A 17,441-nucleotide genomic window follows, 5' to 3' on the forward strand; every position below is an offset into this window, starting at 1 on the left:
CTTGACAGTGATCATGTCCCAGAAGTGGAGAAATAAGCCCGACCGCAGAGATTCGTGTAAAGAAAGACACAGGAAAATGGAGTCACAAATTCCTGACCTCCCGTCCTGAATCTGCCCAAAAGTGACTGTTCTATAGGAGCAAGGTCCAGAAAGTGGATTCTCATGTTCCCCAGAAAAGAAGTTAGCGGTTTGGCTTAATTTCTCATGGGTATTAAGTCGTTTGTATCCCTATTGCGCGCATGAAAGAGGAGCTTCAGCCACCCGATCAAAACCCAGGTCAGTGGACTCCAGGGAGCTGGCCAGGGTGGCTTCCTCTCCTGGATAAAGTGTTGCACCACGAGAAGCCTAAGTAGGCCAGAAGGGTCTGCAGTATTCTGATAGCGCTGCAGCAGCAAGTCCACACCCACGTGTTTTGAGTAGTCTTAATCGTGGCAGCCGTTGAAAGCAGCCTAGAGAAGTAGAAGATTGGACCACCTGGTCTTGTAGGCTTCAGTGCCCGTTAGAGCTGCAATACTGGTTCGATGGCTCTGCCTTGGCCCATTTGTGCATTGATATGTGTGTGTGTGGGGGGGTGGTGGTTGGGGGGTGGGGATTCCCATTCCTGGAAAAAAAAAAAAAGAGAGAGATCACTGCCCATCCTTGAAAGACTTGGAAATAATGTCACTGTTCACTGGTGACAGACGTCATCACTGCTCACAGCTGGGAGACGTCACTCCTCACCCTTGGGGTACTTATGAGGTTTCCAGCTGTGGGCAGTAGAGAGGCTGGTGTCCAAACTCAGGCCACCTAAAGGCCACTGTTCACATCTTCAAAGGCTAATGGTCACCCAGCCTTCAAGATGCCTAGGGGGAACCAGCCACCGCAGGATCTCGACGCCACCACAGAAGGCAGCCATTCACTCCAACACCCCCCAAAATGCAACAATCCAAGGCAGACCCCAGAGCACACCCCCGCAGTGACCGAACAGAAGGGGGCCACACCCCGAGGCAGAGGCCGGGTGGGGTCCGCGCGTCGGCTGACCTCCCAGTCCAAGCTCTCCTCTGCCCAGGGTTCGCGCACACGCGGCCCTCCTGCAGGCCAGCGGATCCCAGAGCGACCCAACCCCACGGACCCACGCAAGGGCAAGGGAACAGCCTCGGGGCGGCGTGACAATCGGCAGCGAACGACTTTCACCACGAAGCCCGAAACCTCCACGCCGAAGCCCCCCACCCCCGAGCACCCCAGCATGGCCCGTGGCGGCAGTCAGAACTGGAGCTCAGGGGAGTCGGACGGCCAGCCAGAGGAGCAGACTTCAGAGGAGAACGGGTGAGCGCGCGCGCCCGGCCGGAGGACCGAGCCCCGGAGCCGCCGGAACCTCCGCGAACGTTCTGGGCCTATGTGGCGTCACGCCTCCTGGCGGAACCTTCCGCCGGCGCCGAATAAAAGCCGGCGGCGGAGGTACCGGCGGCTCGAGTGCGGCGGTGCCGGGAGCGCAACTGGGTCCCGGGCTCACGCTCGGGACGGAGCCCCGGGAAGCGGCCGCGACCGAGACGGTGACGCGCAGGCCGGCGTCGGGGGCACGGGCCGGGGGCGTCGGGGACGCGCTGACCCGCTTCGTCCGCCCCACTCCGCAGAGACAAGATGGTGAAGGAGACCCAGTACTATGACATCCTGGGGGTGAAGCCCAGCGCGTCCCCGGAGGAGATCAAGAAGGCCTATCGGAAGCTGGCGCTCAAGTACCACCCGGACAAGAACCCGGATGAGGGCGAGAAGGTGCGGGGCCCCGCGGGGCGTCGGGGTCACGGGAGGACCCGGGCTGTGAATTATTGAAGGCGGCGCAGAGGCTCTCTCCAGGCGCCGCGCCAGCCCGAGGGAGGCCGCGGGGCGCAGTCAGTCGGGGGCACCTAGCAAGGCTAGGTGCGGGGCGCCAGTGCCAGCAGCCATCCGCGCCTTCGTTCGCTCTACAAGTGTTTCTGCAGCCCCTGCTTCCGGGCTGTGAGGACCCTAACGGGGATCCGTGCTGACCTCTGGGAGCACAGCTCTCTGAGGTAACCCTGGCATTCCTGTGGGAGAGAGAGGACGCCGGCAAACCAGAAACCCTGGCACCGGTGAACAGAAGCTATGTGCTTGTTGGGCACCCCCCGGCAGCGAAATATTGTGTTTCTGTTCCGCGTGTTGCATAAGCCCTAGGGATGAGTTCCTGTGATCTGACTTGTACCTTAGACAAACCCAGTGTCTCTCTTGAGAGGGACTGAGTGGATATGATCTGTGAGGGCCACCTCCTGCCTGATAAGTTTTCAGACACGGAATCATCACTTTTTTTTTGTCGTTATTAATCAGGGGTGCAGAAGTCTGTAACCCGACACATCTGTTTATAGTGAGAACTCCAGGTTTCCTGTGACAAATGACCCACGGTTGACCATAAGTACTGACAGATAATAGGCTGAAGTGCTCTGCAACTGGTGTCCTAATTTGAACCTTTTCCATCCTGTTTACAGAAATAAGGCATTCTTCATTTTGTTCCCAAAGCGGAAATGGCCCACCTGAATAGGCGACTCAAAGTACCAGCCGTTTTGCAAGGAGAGTTAGCTAGCGATTCTGTTTCTTTCTTCACTTCTTGCCTTTTAAGAAAAGAAAACAAACCCCCAAGCAAACCAAACAAAAAACCCACTTTGGCTGCCCCAGATGAATCTGGGGAGCCAGCGCCATGGTGGGAGCGCATAGCAGTCACACCTGGATCACTTTTGGAGCCACTGATCACCCTGTCTAGCATTTAGACCTGTGGAAATGACACTCGGATTAAAATACCTGTCTGCATTAGTAATTCCAAGCTGGAGCAGGCAGACTGCTGAAGGTTGGCTGTGGCAGCAATGATAGAATATTTATATTTAGCCACATGTGCCGAATGTGGCTGTCACAAGTTTAAAATGCCTCCCTGTAAAGACCATTATACCCATTTGTGTCCCTTCTGGTCTATATTTAGGTGGCTTACTGTAGCTTTTAAAGTCCCCAGCTTTCTGTGTTGTGTTGGTGATTCACAGACTTGTGCTCCCTCAGTTCAGTTACAGATCGCTGACCTTTTTTGATATTTTTGTGTGTATGGGTATTTTGCCTGGATATATCTTTGCGTACCACATGCCTGCCTGGTGCCCTTGGAGGCCAGAAGAAGGGGTTGAATCCTCTGGAACTGAAGTTACAGAATGGTTGTTAACCACTGTATTGGTGCTAGGAATCAAACCTTGGTCCTCTGAAAGAACAGCCATCTCTCCATCCCTCCATCTCTCCATCCTGCAGACACTTCTTTAAGGATAGCCTCGAGGCTTCTCACTTGTCTTCTGTGTCAGAAGGCAACTTGGGGGAAAGCGTTCCCCTCTGGTCTCATGTCACATCACAGTCACCAAGAGGTTTGCTTCCCATCTGAAATGAGAGTGCTTTTGCTGTGGTCAAGCTTTAAGAGCAGACTATATTTGCCCTCTTCGCACAGTATGTAGTTCTCACCACCTACACACCTGCCTGGGCGGGTTATTTGCCCTTCTTTTAAACTAATATTTATTTCCAGCCAGGTACCCAAGGTAGTATCACATTACTAATTCTTTTATAAAGTAAGATGTGGCAGGTCCCACTTTCTTGGCTGGGAGGAGGGCAATGTGTACCCACTGTCAGAAATACACTTCCCTCCCTACTTTCCATGAAGGGGTGACCCATTTTCTTTAGTTTTTTTTTTTTAAACTAAGCCATCTTGGCAGAGGTCACCCCTGACCACCGACTGCCTAACTAGCCTTCAACCTTATCTTATCGTGATGACCCTTAGTGGTCTGATATCTGTTCCACTTAAGGGCATGAATGATTCTAGCAATGCCCTATAGATGCTAAAATGTTTCTTGGCTGGCCGAGTAACAAGGTCAGGAGAAACAGACCTCTTTAATTCCATGTGTAAGCAGGAGAACTCTCAGAAGTGGGAGGGGAGGACACAGTGAAGAGGAACCTGGGGTGGGTATGGATTGCAAATCTGAGGGGACGAGGACACCAGGGACAGTTTGTGGAAACTGCTATAGAATTCCCCAGAGAACTATTGATCATTCATTCACACACCAAACAGCTTCTCTTCTGATCCTGCAACGTGCCGGGCACACCATGAAGGCTTTTCCAGGGCTTTGTGAGAATTTGTATGTAGTTGTGGACTACTATGTATGCTACAGGTGGGAATTTGTATTTTTTTCCACCTAAGTTTGTCACATACTATTAATGTCTTAAAACTAGATTGAGTGAGTTGTTTCCACAGAGTCCCGGGACAGCTGAGACGCCATCAGTGTTGGTCTTTGTTTTCTACTCTGTTGTCCTGTGTTGCTAAGCAGTGGGCAGCCTGTGTTTGTTGTTAGCCATTCTACCCTACATGAAGTCTGTGCTTGATGTACCTGCAGTTGCTTTTCTGCAAGACTCAGGGTGGCAGGTCAACAAGAATAGTCTCTGTCAGGGGTCATGATAGCAGATCATTTATCCAGATGCATTCGGTCTTTTGGCCCACTTCATTATAAATTGTAGTTTGAGTAGCAGATGTTAAAGAAAAAAGTCTTAGCCGATTGTAACAATGCAGAAAGTTTCAGAGTATGGGCTGGGGATGTAGCTCAGTTAGTATAGTACTTAACTAGCATGCACAGTGCCCTGGGTTTGGTCCCCAGTGCCATGTAAGCCAGGTGCATGCCTGCAATTGTAGCACTTGGGAGATAAAAGCAAGTGGATCTGAAGTTCAAGGCTATTTTGGGCTTCATAGTAAATTCATGGGCAGCCTGGGATTGGTGAGGCTCTCTCAAAGAAAAGGACTGAAGTTTCAGAATACAGAGGAAATGACATCAGGAGGGTGTCCAGCCCAACCTGGTGTCTCTCCAGGCCCTTACCCACCCTCCCTCCATCATCCCTTCCTTTTGTTTTTGATTTTGCTTTGTTACAGAGTATCCATGAGTCCAGGTGGACTTAATGGCAATCCATCCTGCCTCAGCTTCCTTGAGTGTAGAAATTACAGGAATGAGCTATGTGCCTGGAGTTTCCCTCCCTCTTAGTACTTTATCATAAGCACTTTTCCAGGTTGCTCTGTGGTTCTCAGAGACATTTCTCAGCTGAACAGTCTTTCCATGAAAGGTCTGTGGCAAAGATCGTAGAACCCTAATCCCAACTGGGAGGAAAGGAGGTCTTCTAAGGAGCTAAATTAGACCTCAGAGTGAACAGGTCCCCAGAAGTAGGAGGACCTGTTACAAGCGTTTCCAGCCCCTGTCCCATCAGGTCTGGCCTATAATTGAATCACCCAAGTGACAAGGCAGTTTTTTTTTCTATTCTTCAGTTCATCTGTTAAGTCCAAGCCTCTTTGGGGCATCCAGGGTGTTTGGTGAGTGTTTTAGTGGGCCCTCTTGAGCATCATTAACCTTCAAAGAACCCAGAAGCCTCTGGTGGCAGCCTAGCCTACTTACCTTTCTGACCTTCCAAACTGTGTATTTAACCCCCAGGCCTCCAGTGGGTGGTGTGTTTTTTGTTTTTGTTTTACTGAAAAAGGCAATGGTAGTGTGTGGTCCTCACTTCCTTGAAAAAACATTTTGGGAGTTAACTCAGAATATTAATGGCTGTGTATATGGTGCTGATGGCTTTTCGTGTGTTGGAGGGTAGGTGCATGCATACCATGGCATCTATGTAGAGCTGAGTCAGCTCTTGGAATTAATACTTGCCTCCTACCTTGTTTTTAAAGCCAGACATCTTTTGTTTCCGTTACTGTGCTGTGTACTCTAGGCTAGTTGGCCCTAGAGCTTCCAGGCAACACCTCTTGTCTCTCCTCCTCCCACACTGTATTTTACAAAAGCTCGTACCACATAAGCTTTTTCGTGTGTTCTGGGGCTCTGAACTTAAGTCAGCACGGCAGGAACTTGTATCTCCTGAGTCATCTTCCCCGCCCCATGAAGAGTTTTTCATACTCACTCCTGGGGGCTGCAGAGATGCCTCAGAGGCCAAGAACACTTACTGCTCTTACAGAGGACCAAAGTTCAGTTTCTGGCATCTGTGTCAGGCGGCTCATACCCTGTCACTCCAGTACCAGGGATACATATGTCCTCTTCTGGCCTCTACTGTGCCTACATGCACATGGGCATATGCCCACATACACACACATAAATAAAAGGCTTAATTACAACTTTTTAATCCTGGTTGGGTTTTGTTTGTTTGTTTGTTTGGCCGACGCCTTATTTGTTGCTCCTGCTTATTAGGTCTTGGTCAGGAATCTGTGGAACACAGGGTGACTTAACATCTCTGTCAGTTTCTGTATCTGCGTCTTTGTGTCCTTTATTTTCCCCCGTAGGTTCTAAGAAGTCATGCAGGATAGTTTACACTTCTGTTTTTCCGAGTAAAGATTAGCCTTGGGAGGGCCAAGGGCCAACCTCATTTATTCTTATCTGGACTTGCAGAACTGAGCTGTTCATTTAACAGATAGTTGCCAAGTGTTGTCCACAAAGCAGACACAGTCGTAGGCTCAAAGACACCCTTGGTATTCCAAGCTGGCATCCCATCTTCACGGGGCTTGTCTTGCAGTGGGCAATAGCGTGAATCACAACAGCATGGCAGAAAGCAGTGCCCTTGAAAGGGACTGGGAGACGCGTGGGTGGGCTTGCAGGTTGAAAGCTGGGCACAAGGGGTTTAGGCTCCCTGGGAAAGGAGGCTTTGAGCAGAAGCTTGAAGACCTGTGTTTGCCACAGGGAGCCCTGGGGCACATGAGTTACAGTGTTCAGAAACAGCAAGGAGACTGCAGACTAGAGGGAGATTGAGATCAGGAATTTAGAAGATGGAGGCAGGAGGATGGTTGTGAGTTTGAAGTCAACCTAGATGACATAGTAAGTTCTTGGCCATCTAGACAATGCTACAAAGTGAGACTTTTCCAAAACACAAATACTGGGGGCCAAAGAGACGAGGAGGGCAGAGTTGGATTGTAGGTGACAGCAAGAATGGTGGCTCAGGTGGGTCACAATTCACAGGCTTGGTGCAGAACAGGCTAAAAGCAGGAGTGAGGAGGTTCCTGGGTAGCACAAGATAGAGGTTTTAGTAGTTTGTCTTATTTTAGATAGGTCCATAGACATAAGAGTGTGCTGAGAAGAAATATCCTCCACTGAACCACAACAATTAAGGATATGTGGTCACAGGTTTCCTGTCGCTAGAGCTTTTGTGAGGAATGTGCAGTTAAGCACTGTAGTTTGGTCTCCCTAGGAACAAGGACGTCCCAGTGGTTAGCAAATGTATGACTTTCCATTGGAAACACAGTAAACATTTTCCCATTTGTTCCAGTATCAGGCTTTGTAACTGTTTTTACCTGTGCATAATCACTCATCAGGTGAGCCTCTGTGCTCACGTTTCCTGTCTAGACTTATGGAATGCCCCTCTCAGTGTGGGTTTTCTAGTTCTTTTCTTACAATTGGATTCTGGTGGTAAATTTTTGGAAGGCATGCCACACGTGGGGTATTTCATCTGTCAGAGTTCCAGATAGAGATGGAGAATAAGCACCACCAGAATTTGTTGACAGGTGAGCCTGGTGTTGCCTTAAGGGAGCTGGGAGATGCTAGGATAGGCAGAGCTGGGAGGGCAGCACAGCTACATAGTATCTGGCATGTCAACTCACAGAGGGCTGTGGTTAGATTTCACACTGTAATCTAGTAAAGCGGTTCCTGTAGCTGGAAACCATGGTAACACCCGGAGCCCTGGGCTGCAGCCCTTGTAGATGAAGCCTTGGGGTCTTCATCTGCTGGGTTCCATGTCTTTGTTCTTGAAATATCTCCATAGCAAAGTTCCTTATAATGTTTATCCTTTGGCAGCAGATATATAGACTTAACAGCTTAACAGCTGGGGGTAGTGGTTTGTGATTACATTTAGAGGTAGGCTTGCTTATGGGAAAACATTGTAAACCTCTCTGGGACTCATTTTTAATCTATCTCTCTCTCTCTCTCTCTCTCTCTCAAGTTTAAGCTTATATCCCAGGCATATGAAGTCCTTTCAGATCCTAAGAAAAGAGACATCTATGACCAAGGTGGAGAACAGGCAATTAAAGAAGGGGGATCGGGCAGCCCCAGCTTCTCTTCACCCATGGATATCTTTGATATGTTCTTTGGTGGTGGAGGACGGATGACTAGAGAGAGAAGAGGTAAATGCTTTTAAATTTTTTTTTTTTTTACATTTGTGGAGCAGGGGTGTAGGTGTGTGTGTGTGTGTGTGTGTGTATAGGTGTATATAGATGTGTAGGTTAGAAGACAACTTGCAAGAGTTGGTTCTCTCTTGTCATGGAGAATCTATAGATTGAACTCAGAGCAGCATCAGGCTTGGCAGTACATGCCCTTACCCTCTGAGCCATCTTTCCAGCCTATAAATGCTTGTAAAGAAATGTAAGCAAGGTTTATAGTGTCTGTGTTGCAGGAATCAAGATGGAGTGTAGTTTTAAAAAGTGTGGCTGTTGGGACTCATTAGTTTGACTTTTATTAGTGTGCAGGCTGCTGGAATCTCTTGTATATTTAATTATCTGACACCTTTCCAATGCCCCATATAAAAAGGAGCAGATCGGATTGTAGATAGGATTGGGGTACATGTGGAATACTAGCACCCAGGAGAGCCGAATAGGGGTATGACTGAGTTCTAGGCCAGCCTGAGCTGCATAGTGGTGCCCAGTCTCAAAACAAGTGAGTAAGGTCACATTCATCCCCTGCCGTATGGCCAGGCACGGAATCGTCCAAAGGGGCATAACCAACACTTGAGTGCTTAGCAAATCTATCAAGAGTGCCCTTCTTCCCTCCCCTCTTCACCCACCCACCCAACTCTTGGGCCCCAATCTGGGCCAGGGCCTACAGGCTCTCTCATTATTCTGGTCAGGACACTGCCATGTTCAGGTTGCCTCATCCCCAGCCAACATCAGATGTTCTGAGAGACAAAGTTGACCACTGTTTTAAAATATTTGTAAAATGAATGACCTTCTCAGAATCCATTCTGGTTAACAGCTTTAGTCCTAGGAGGTAAATGACACTACACACATACACACACTCACACACACACACACACACACACTCACACACATTCACTCACACTCACACACATTCACTCACACTCACATAATCTGGGGTTCATGTGCCCCTTACCCTCTTCTTGGCCCCGCCTGCTATTTTGTGTCGGGGTTAATGTATCCTAGGCTGTCTCCAGATTCCCTGTGTAGCTGAGGGGTGGTCTTGAGCCTGTAACTTTCCTGCTTCTACATCCCCGAGCTCCATGCTAGAGGAATGCACTCTGCCAGAAGCTCCGTCCTCAGCCTCACTTCTTTACCACCACCACCACCTGCCAGCAGGCCTGCGGGCTGGCTGCTGTGTGGCTGAATTGTCTGTCTCTGCTGATAGCCCCTCCCCTGCCAGCTTACTGCAGATAATCCACTTTGGATCCTAAAACCATATAGACAGCCAAGCTTAACTACACTGATAGACTGGAGAAGTGCACTCATTAGTTTTAAGAAGTGTGTCAGTTGAGAGCCCCTGGATAATGTATTCGTTCTCACATTATAATTGGCTTTGAGCTTTAAAAAGCATGGCTGTCCATTCTGTGCACACGGTGTGCTGAAAACTATAACGTGCTTATGAGAAAAAAGTCCCTCTCCACTCCTGGTGTACTGCCTGCTCATGTGCTCGGTGGTGCAAACGTGATTAAAACTCTGGGTAGTCGCTTGCCCAGTTCTCTTAACAATTCTGAAATGAAAAGCTTCACACCCTTAACTGAGTCATCTTTCAAAGCTGACAGCCAAAAACCAGGACACCTTGTCTCAGTGACTGCTAGCACATCTGGGGAACAGGGAAGTGCTGCTGTGCTGGTCCCTGGGAATAGGCATAGTGCCAGCGCAGCCAGACTGCATCCTGAGGGCCAACTCTTCCCTCCATTCTGAATGCAGATAGGAGATTTGATCAGAGAAAAGCACTCCTGCCTGGCTGTATACTACAGAAGAGCTTGCTAACTAAGTACAAGGCTCGGTGCCCAAGCAAGAATTCCAGTGAAGTGGCTGGAGACTGTCATCCTTCATCTCGGAGGAAAGGGTTGTGGCCTGTGGAGGAACTTAACTGATCTATTTCTCTTTCTCCTTGTCCTCAGAAAAAGAAAATAGACGGTCTTTTTGTTGAGTTCTCTAAATGACTGGATAGCCAGGACTTAGCTCTCCATCTTGGCAGGGTCTAGTAGGATAGGTTGGTTTAATGACGCATCGCTTCCTGTGGGGTAGGGCGGGTTCTGACCCAACTCTAGTGTTCCGGCCTCCAGAAGAGTCTTGGGACATAGTGTAAGGCAGTGGTCTGGCTAGTCCCACTAACTGGCTCTTTGTCCCTCGGCAGGCAAGAATGTTGTCCACCAGCTGTCAGTAACTCTGGAAGACTTATATAATGGAATCACTAAGAAACTGGCCCTCCAGAAAAATGTAATTTGTGAGAAATGTGAAGGTAAGAACTAATATCAGAATGCCTCTCAGAGCTCAGATCCTTGCTTCTGCTTGTTTCCTAGCTCAGAGAAAAAGAACTCACCTTGTCAAGTGTGGGAGTCAAGTGGGATCTGTAAGCAGGAAACCCTGAAGCCACATCTGTTAGTCTAAATGTTTTTATTTTTTCTGGGCCGGACATCTATTCAGTATGTTGGCATTCATTCTAAAAGTTTCAATATCTGGACACAGTTCTCCTAATGTAGGGGTTGGCAGGGTTTTCCTATAGCAGGTGACAACAGACATCTGTGACTTTGTTCTGCCATTACATGAGTGAACGTGCCAGTGTCCCAGTAAGCCCTTACTTAATGTGTAAAATTTGAATTTTCAAGAAAAGTAAAATTTGGTGACCCTACGATCCATGTTGTCACACTGATGGCTATGGTGACCTGCACTGACAAGGCTTCTGTCCTGTGGTTCCCTACAGTCCCAGGCTGTTGTGCACCTGTGGCATGAGTGTTAGCACCTTGGATTAGATGTTAACACCTGGCTATGATCTACTTGACTATTCTCTGTTTTAATAAGTATAGGATGCTAAGCACAGTGCCCAGTGGGAGAGGTAGCTCCCTGCTGAGAGGAACACAGCTCTTCTGCTTGTCTCCCACCTCCACAGGCATCGGTGGGAAAAAGGGGTCTGTGGAGAAGTGCCCCCTGTGCAAGGGGCGGGGGATGCAGGTCCACATCCAGCAGATTGGGCCGGGCATGGTACAGCAGATTCAGACTGTGTGCATCGAGTGCAAGGGCCAGGGCGAGCGCATCAACCCCAAGGACCGCTGTGAGAACTGCAGCGGTGCCAAGGTTACCCGAGAGAAGAAGATTATCGAGGTGCACGTGGAGAAAGGTGAGGAGGGGCCCACCCTGCTAATCATGGCGCACGTGGGGTTAGGGGTCAGGGGTGTGGCTTTGTGTGGCAGCATGCTTACAAGATAAATGCTGCACAGTGTCCCTTCTCAGGTCATCTTCCTATGACCTGGCCTGAGGAAGCCAATGAGGTCACAGAAAAACTCTTAGAGGTTTTCCTGACGCTCTAAAAAGTCTTGACCCTTGAGTCTGTTCGGCTGCCCTTACATGTGCTTTTCAATGCATCCCTTGGGAATCTTATGAAGTATTTTCCCCAGTGGCTTTTATTGTTCATGGCTGCCTTAGCTTTTGAGGTTTTTGCACCTGTATGCCAGCCCCCTACTCCCTGCCTGCCCTAGGCTGATCCAAAGTCTCCCAGATGCAGTGCCTTTCCTTGCTGTTTTCTCTGGTGCTGTCATCTTAAGGCCCATTTCTGTCCTTTCTGTTTTCCCAGTTCTTTGACTTTCTGGTCCAACAAATATGTCATACATCAGTTGAGACCACAACCCAAACAGTCACCTGAGAAAAGACTTCCTCAGATAGTGCCTTTACCTTGTGTCTGTAAATCAACATCTTAAAAAGATCAGGCATTTCTACAAGTCCCCCCTTTAAGCCATAGAGCCATGTCCCACGTGGACCAGGAAGTGGGTGATGGCCTCACGGTGTGTGCCCTAGGTGTGGCACCCAGCACTGAGGGGCAGAGGAATGTGATGAGATTGGATATGGGCTCTTATTTCCTTCTCCCTCATGACTGTTGATCCAGGGCCTGTGTTGGAATTAAAGCTTTGCTTGGTAATTATCCCAGCTATTCCTCCGACACCGTGCCCATGGGAGGCTGGGAGGGGTAATGAGTTAAGACCCCCCCCCCATTTCTGTCCCTTCAGAAGCTCTGAGCTCTGGCTGTGAAGCGGCTAATCAGAAGGGTGATGTTCCATAGGTATGAAGGATGGGCAAAAGATACTGTTTCATGGAGAAGGAGATCAGGAGCCTGAGCTGGACCCTGGCGATGTGATAATTGTGCTTGATCAGAAGGATCATAGTGTCTTTCAGAGACGAGGCCAGGATCTGATCATGAAAATGAAAATTCAGCTCTCTGAAGCTCTTTGTGGCTTCAAGAAGACAATAAAAACGCTGGATGATCGAGTCCTTGTCATTTCATCTAAGTCAGGTAAGCGCCACTTCCGTGTTCCGAGTGTTCTGCTAACAGGCTGTGCATCGTGGCTGGCTTGCATGGTCTCAGCAGGACACTCTGAATAATGACATCATCTTATTCTTTTAAAGATGTGTCCCTGTGTGGGTGTGTGCGCTTGTGTAAATGCACCCTTGGAGGCCAGAGGCTCTTCCTGCAGCTGGAGTCACAGGCCACCTGACATGGGTTCATGCCTATCCTTAATTGCCACGCCATCTCATCAGCCCTAAATGTAATCTCTTACAGTTGGCTGAAACCAGGGATTTGCAAGATTGAAGCCACCCTGGTCTATAAAGCTAGATGTGATTTCAGTGGAGATGGGGTGTGTGTAGGGGTATGTGCGTTGGAGATGTAGCTTAGTTGGTAGTCTGTTTGCTTAGCACTCACGAAGTTGTAGGTTCAGTCCCCAGCACCATATGAACCAGGTATGCTAGTATGCGTCTGTAATCACAGTCTGAGGAGCTTGAGCAAGCCGGTCAGACTTACAAAACGGCGTAAGAAAGAGACTGTCTCAGAAAAACGTATGTCAAGCTTACAAAAGTTTGTAGAGATGATATACAAAATCCACCAAATGTGAGATTTGCCACTGTTTTACCCCATGTGCATGTGCTTGTGTGTACTTAGTCAAGATCAGGTACTTATGAAGGTCAAACCATGCACTGAGATGTGCTCTGTCACGTTCTAACGTCAGAGCTGCCTCTCTTTAGGCTCCACTCCACAGTGCCCCAGGTACCCAGTCCTTCCTGTCACTTGAGGCACAAAGTTGAAGGATTGCACTTCACACAAGGCCTTAGGTCACCTGTTATGGACAGAACTGGGCCTGGTGGTGTGTCTTAGTCCCCAAACGTCCTCATATCCCAGATCGTAGCCTTTGTGAGAGCCAGGAGTGGCAGCATTTGTATGACTTCTTTGGAAAAGCCCATCCTCGGCTAAGGGTGGATAATGAGGGCAGGTCATCCTGGCAGGGTTCCCTGGGTGGGGCCTGTTGCAGGGGGAGCCCTTGCTACCTTCCCTGACCCCAGCCTTGGGGAAGCTGGGAGTTAAGGACAGAAGTGGGGCGCATGAGGAAGAGGCCCCTGAGGGACAGAAAAGAAACCCTTAGAAACCCACTCCTGCTCAGGTAGGGGAAAAGGCAGGGCATCCAGAAAACCTGCTCAGATTCCTTCCTAGTATCTGGTGGGTGAGCGTGCATGCGTGCGGCCTGTCAGCTGAGCAGTCATCCCAGCACCAGCCCCCGGCATCCATGAGGAATGGCCCCTGGATAGAGTTCATTGGCATACTGAATGTTTAAAACTCCTGATGGACTTGAAAAGTTTCTGTGAAAGAAATTTCACTCTGTGTATAGTGTGTTGTTCCCCTGGGGAGGAACTGAGTCGGTCCTGTTTCTTCTGTCCTGTCTACATCTTCATGTTCTGTGGGGCTGCAGACTGAACACATGCTTATACATACTTGACAGCTTCTGGACTAGTGAGCTACAGCAGCCCAGACTTTGTCCATTTTCACGACTGAAGGGAGTATTTTCCAGATTTTATTTTGTCCCTAATCTCTTCCAAGCCTAGCAAGAAATAACCCTTTTAAGCCTTGGAGGAGAGTCTTAAGTGCCCCAGGTACGAATTTCCCAAGATGCCTTTCGAGATCTTGCCAATACAGACAAGGCAGAGCATGTGGTCCAGGGGGCATCCTAATGCACCAGTTTAAGTGGAGCAAGTGTCACCTAGCACCCACCTGGGATGCCCAGCCTCAGGAAGCTGATTGGCAGGGTGGGAGGAGTAACTGGGAGGCTCCTGTGAATCCCTTTCTAAGCTCTGCCTGCAGCTGTGAGCAGCAGTCATCTTGTTTGTGCTAGTGACATCCATAATCCCCAGAAGAGACAGGCACACACTGGCCCCACTGGAAGCCAGGTTCTCCAGTATGGCAGAGGTCTCAGTGTGCTTGCTGCTTCCTGATGTGGGCCAGGGCCAGTCTCCTGCCCCAGCCCCTGCTTAATGCCTGACAGGGATAGGACTCCATCCTCTGCCCATCACTGCAAGGCCACTAGAGCCCAACCCTAGCTCTCCTTAGAGGGAGGTTAACCTTTCCAGGCTCCCCTCATCTTCCTGTTTCATAAATGAACCTTCTTTGTGGCAGGTGAGGTGATAAAGCATGGGGACCTGAAGTGTATCCGCAACGAGGGAATGCCCATCTACAAAGCCCCTCTGGAGAAGGGGATGATGATCATACAGTTTTTAGTAAGTGCATCTCGACTCTCATGAGACATACTGTCTGCCACCTTGGCAGAAAGCAAAGAAAGCCCACTCCCTCTACTCTCCTCTGCAGGTAGTCTTCCCTGAAAAACAGTGGCTCTCTCAGGAGAGGCTTCCTCAGCTGGAGGCCCTGCTTCCCCCTCGGCAGAAGGTGAGGATCACAGATGACATGGATCAGGTGGAGTTGAAGGAGTTCAATCCCAACGAGCAGAGCTGGCGCCAGCACAGGGAGGCCTATGAGGAAGATGATGAAGGACCCCGAGCTGGCGTGCAGTGCCAGACGGCATGATGGTGCGGTGTGGCCTGGCCTGGTTGGACTCTAGTACATGATGAATGTAAACTTGGCACAATGAAAATGGCATCGCTTTAATAGCCTCACGTTTGGGGTGTCCCGTGTATGTGTTCAGCAGTCTCCACTGCTGAGTATCTCTTGGGTTTTCTTGTTTCTCTTCTAGTTGTAACTTAAGTTATAGCTTGATTTATATTTAAATGTTATAAGTTCAATCCCCTCTAGTCTGCATATGGAATCTGTTTCATTTGTACTTTCAGGACTTATTTTGGAGATGCCAGTACCACACTGACCTTTTGTGCTTCTTAGTGGCTTCGCCATGGTTCATTCCCACAGTAGGCCCAGAGGACCACTCTTGGCCCCTAACAAAGGCCCAGAAGGTGGGTGTCTGGCCCATCTCTAGTCTGTGGTTTTTCTCCCCTTCCTCCCTTGGCAGAGTCACCAAGGGTATGAGCTCAGGTCTGCTAGTAACATTTCTGAATCTAGACTCTAGAACTCTTAGATAGAAAAAGCCCACATATGGCTTGCAGTAGGCCCAGCATGCCTGGTTCATACTGAGTAGGCTGGACTCAAAAGCTGCAGAGACAGTCTAGGTCATACTGTTCTTTCCCCTTGACTGGTTAGAAAGGGGGTTGTTTGAACATCTCTTTTGGAAGTTTCCTGAACTTCCCAAGCCTTGTGATGACAAGCCCATTTTAAATGATAAGCCAATAAAGCCATTTGCCTGTAACCCCATACCTTGTTCTTTGTGCTCTTAATGATCATCTACTGACGACCTTTGCAGTGTTGTCCCACCAAAGTGCTTTCTTTCCCTAAGGAAAGCTAAGCCCTTCATATGTATCCCTGGCAGCCCTGACCAGCTGCAGAAACAACCAAAGGGGAGTGCTGGTGGCTTAGTTCCCAGCACACCAGCTTAACGTCTTAAGGGTGTGCAATGGCGCAGACCCCTCAGTATTTCCTCCTTCCTAAAGGCCCGTTGTTCTCACTGTACAGCCATACTGCAAAGGGCTTTCTGCTTGTGAAGTGTGGTGAGAACTGGCCCAACCAGGTTCTAGTTGGCTGGCAATGACAGCTGCTTGGGAACACGTTCTAGTTTTCTAGTTACTACTTTATTCCTGGCAAGTAGACTGCACTTTAAATAAAGGCTACCTCAGCCTCTAGCCGTAACCACTCCCTTCTTTTCTACAAATGAAGTTAAATACCCTGCTTTTTAAGCTGCTGGGATAAACCTGTCAAATCCACCCTTACTTGGTTTTTATGGTACCAGACTTTGACACAGACCAGGAACCTCTCCTGGGGGCGGTCAAAGGGCAAATGAGACCTATGGCTGGTCAGGTAAGCCAGCTGGCAGGAGCAGGCTCCTGTGTGACACTGCTGGCTAGCGACGCATGCGTTTCCAAGTACAGTGCTCGCTTTGACCGCAGGCCATGACAGACTTAAAACTGCTCCTCCAGTCAATAAATGGACCACAACTCCAGGGTGGTGTTTCTGTGCTGTGACTTACAAATAAATCATGGTTGGAGAGCTACTACTTAGCTTGTGTAGGACAAAACTAGACTCAGCTCTTTGTTATGAATCTACAGGGTGTTGCTTAACTGTCCCACCTGTACACTTTCCACTTTAAAATTAAAATTGAACTGGTATGAGACAAATGGCTTTGCTTTTTCTTTTCTTAGCACTTAACAGTGTTTCGTGCTAGACTATCTCACACTGATTGACAGAATAAGCTTTCTCTTGGGGAGCTCTGACTTGGGATGAATGCAGTGATCCAATTGGAGTGAACGACAGTAGAGAGCTGGAGTAGTGGGGAAGAGCCGAAGGGGACGGGGAACAAGGACTCTGAGACGCTGCCATCTGCAGAGCCTCTGAACTGTGAGGGTGTAGACCTGTCTGAGGAAGAGACACTGAGGCCAGGGGAAAAGGACAGTGTAGCTACAGGGGAGTGAGCAAGGGAGGTGGGAAAGCAGCCTGGACTATTCTAAGGAGCTAGGCCTGAGGACAGGTACAGTGTGACCAGGCACAGAGTTTCAGTAAGAAGCAACAAGCACTAGGATGTTAATGTCTGAAACCTTCCCCATCACCATGCAGAGAAGACCTAAGGTGCTGGAACTCTAGTCTGAGGCACAGCAGTGTTTAGCCCTGTCCACTAGTCTTAAGCCCACAAGGGCTAAGGCAGGCTGCCAGTAGGTCAGACCTCTCTAAAAAGAACAGGGAGAGAGGGTGTGACAAAGGGGGCATTGTAAATAGACACACAGGGGGATGCTCAGGCAGGTAGGATGACACCAAGTTCCAGTGCACTCAGCCTGTTTCCTTCAGAACTCCATTCTGAAATAGGCTGGTATCACCTGGGAACAGAGAGCTGCCTTTCTAGCCCAGTGAACACCTGGA

At 49.2% G+C, this 17,441-nt stretch overlaps 1 protein-coding gene across 1 annotated transcript; it reads left to right on the forward strand.

Annotated features, from left to right (window-relative positions):
- Positions 1-799: 799 nt before the first annotated feature.
- Dnaja4 (DnaJ heat shock protein family (Hsp40) member A4) lies at positions 800-16,701 on the forward strand. The gene is made up of 8 exons (XM_021172901.2): positions 800-1,305; positions 1,614-1,752; positions 7,963-8,143; positions 10,353-10,457; positions 11,106-11,333; positions 12,270-12,500; positions 14,649-14,749; positions 14,838-16,701. The coding sequence occupies exons 1-8, from the start codon at positions 839-841 to the stop codon at positions 15,051-15,053; spliced, it is 1,668 nt and encodes a 555-aa protein (XP_021028560.1). The 5' UTR covers positions 800-838; the 3' UTR covers positions 15,054-16,701.
- Positions 16,702-17,441: the final 740 nt, after the last annotated feature.

This window comes from Mus caroli, chromosome 9 (genome assembly GCF_900094665.2).
Source record: "Mus caroli chromosome 9, CAROLI_EIJ_v1.1, whole genome shotgun sequence".
Classification (NCBI taxonomy): domain Eukaryota; kingdom Metazoa; phylum Chordata; class Mammalia; order Rodentia; family Muridae; genus Mus; species Mus caroli.

Excerpts from the sequence above, each read along its gene's own strand:
- Dnaja4 (XM_021172901.2), top strand. The coding sequence starts at position 839 with ATGCCTAGGGGGAACCAGCCACCGCAGGATCTCGACGCCACCACAGAA. Across the intron at positions 8,144-10,352 it reads GATGACTAGAGAGAGAAGAG|GCAAGAATGTTGTCCACCAG; the intron begins GTAAATGCTTTT and ends GTCCCTCGGCAG. Across the intron at positions 10,458-11,105 it reads AATTTGTGAGAAATGTGAAG|GCATCGGTGGGAAAAAGGGG; the intron begins GTAAGAACTAAT and ends CCACCTCCACAG.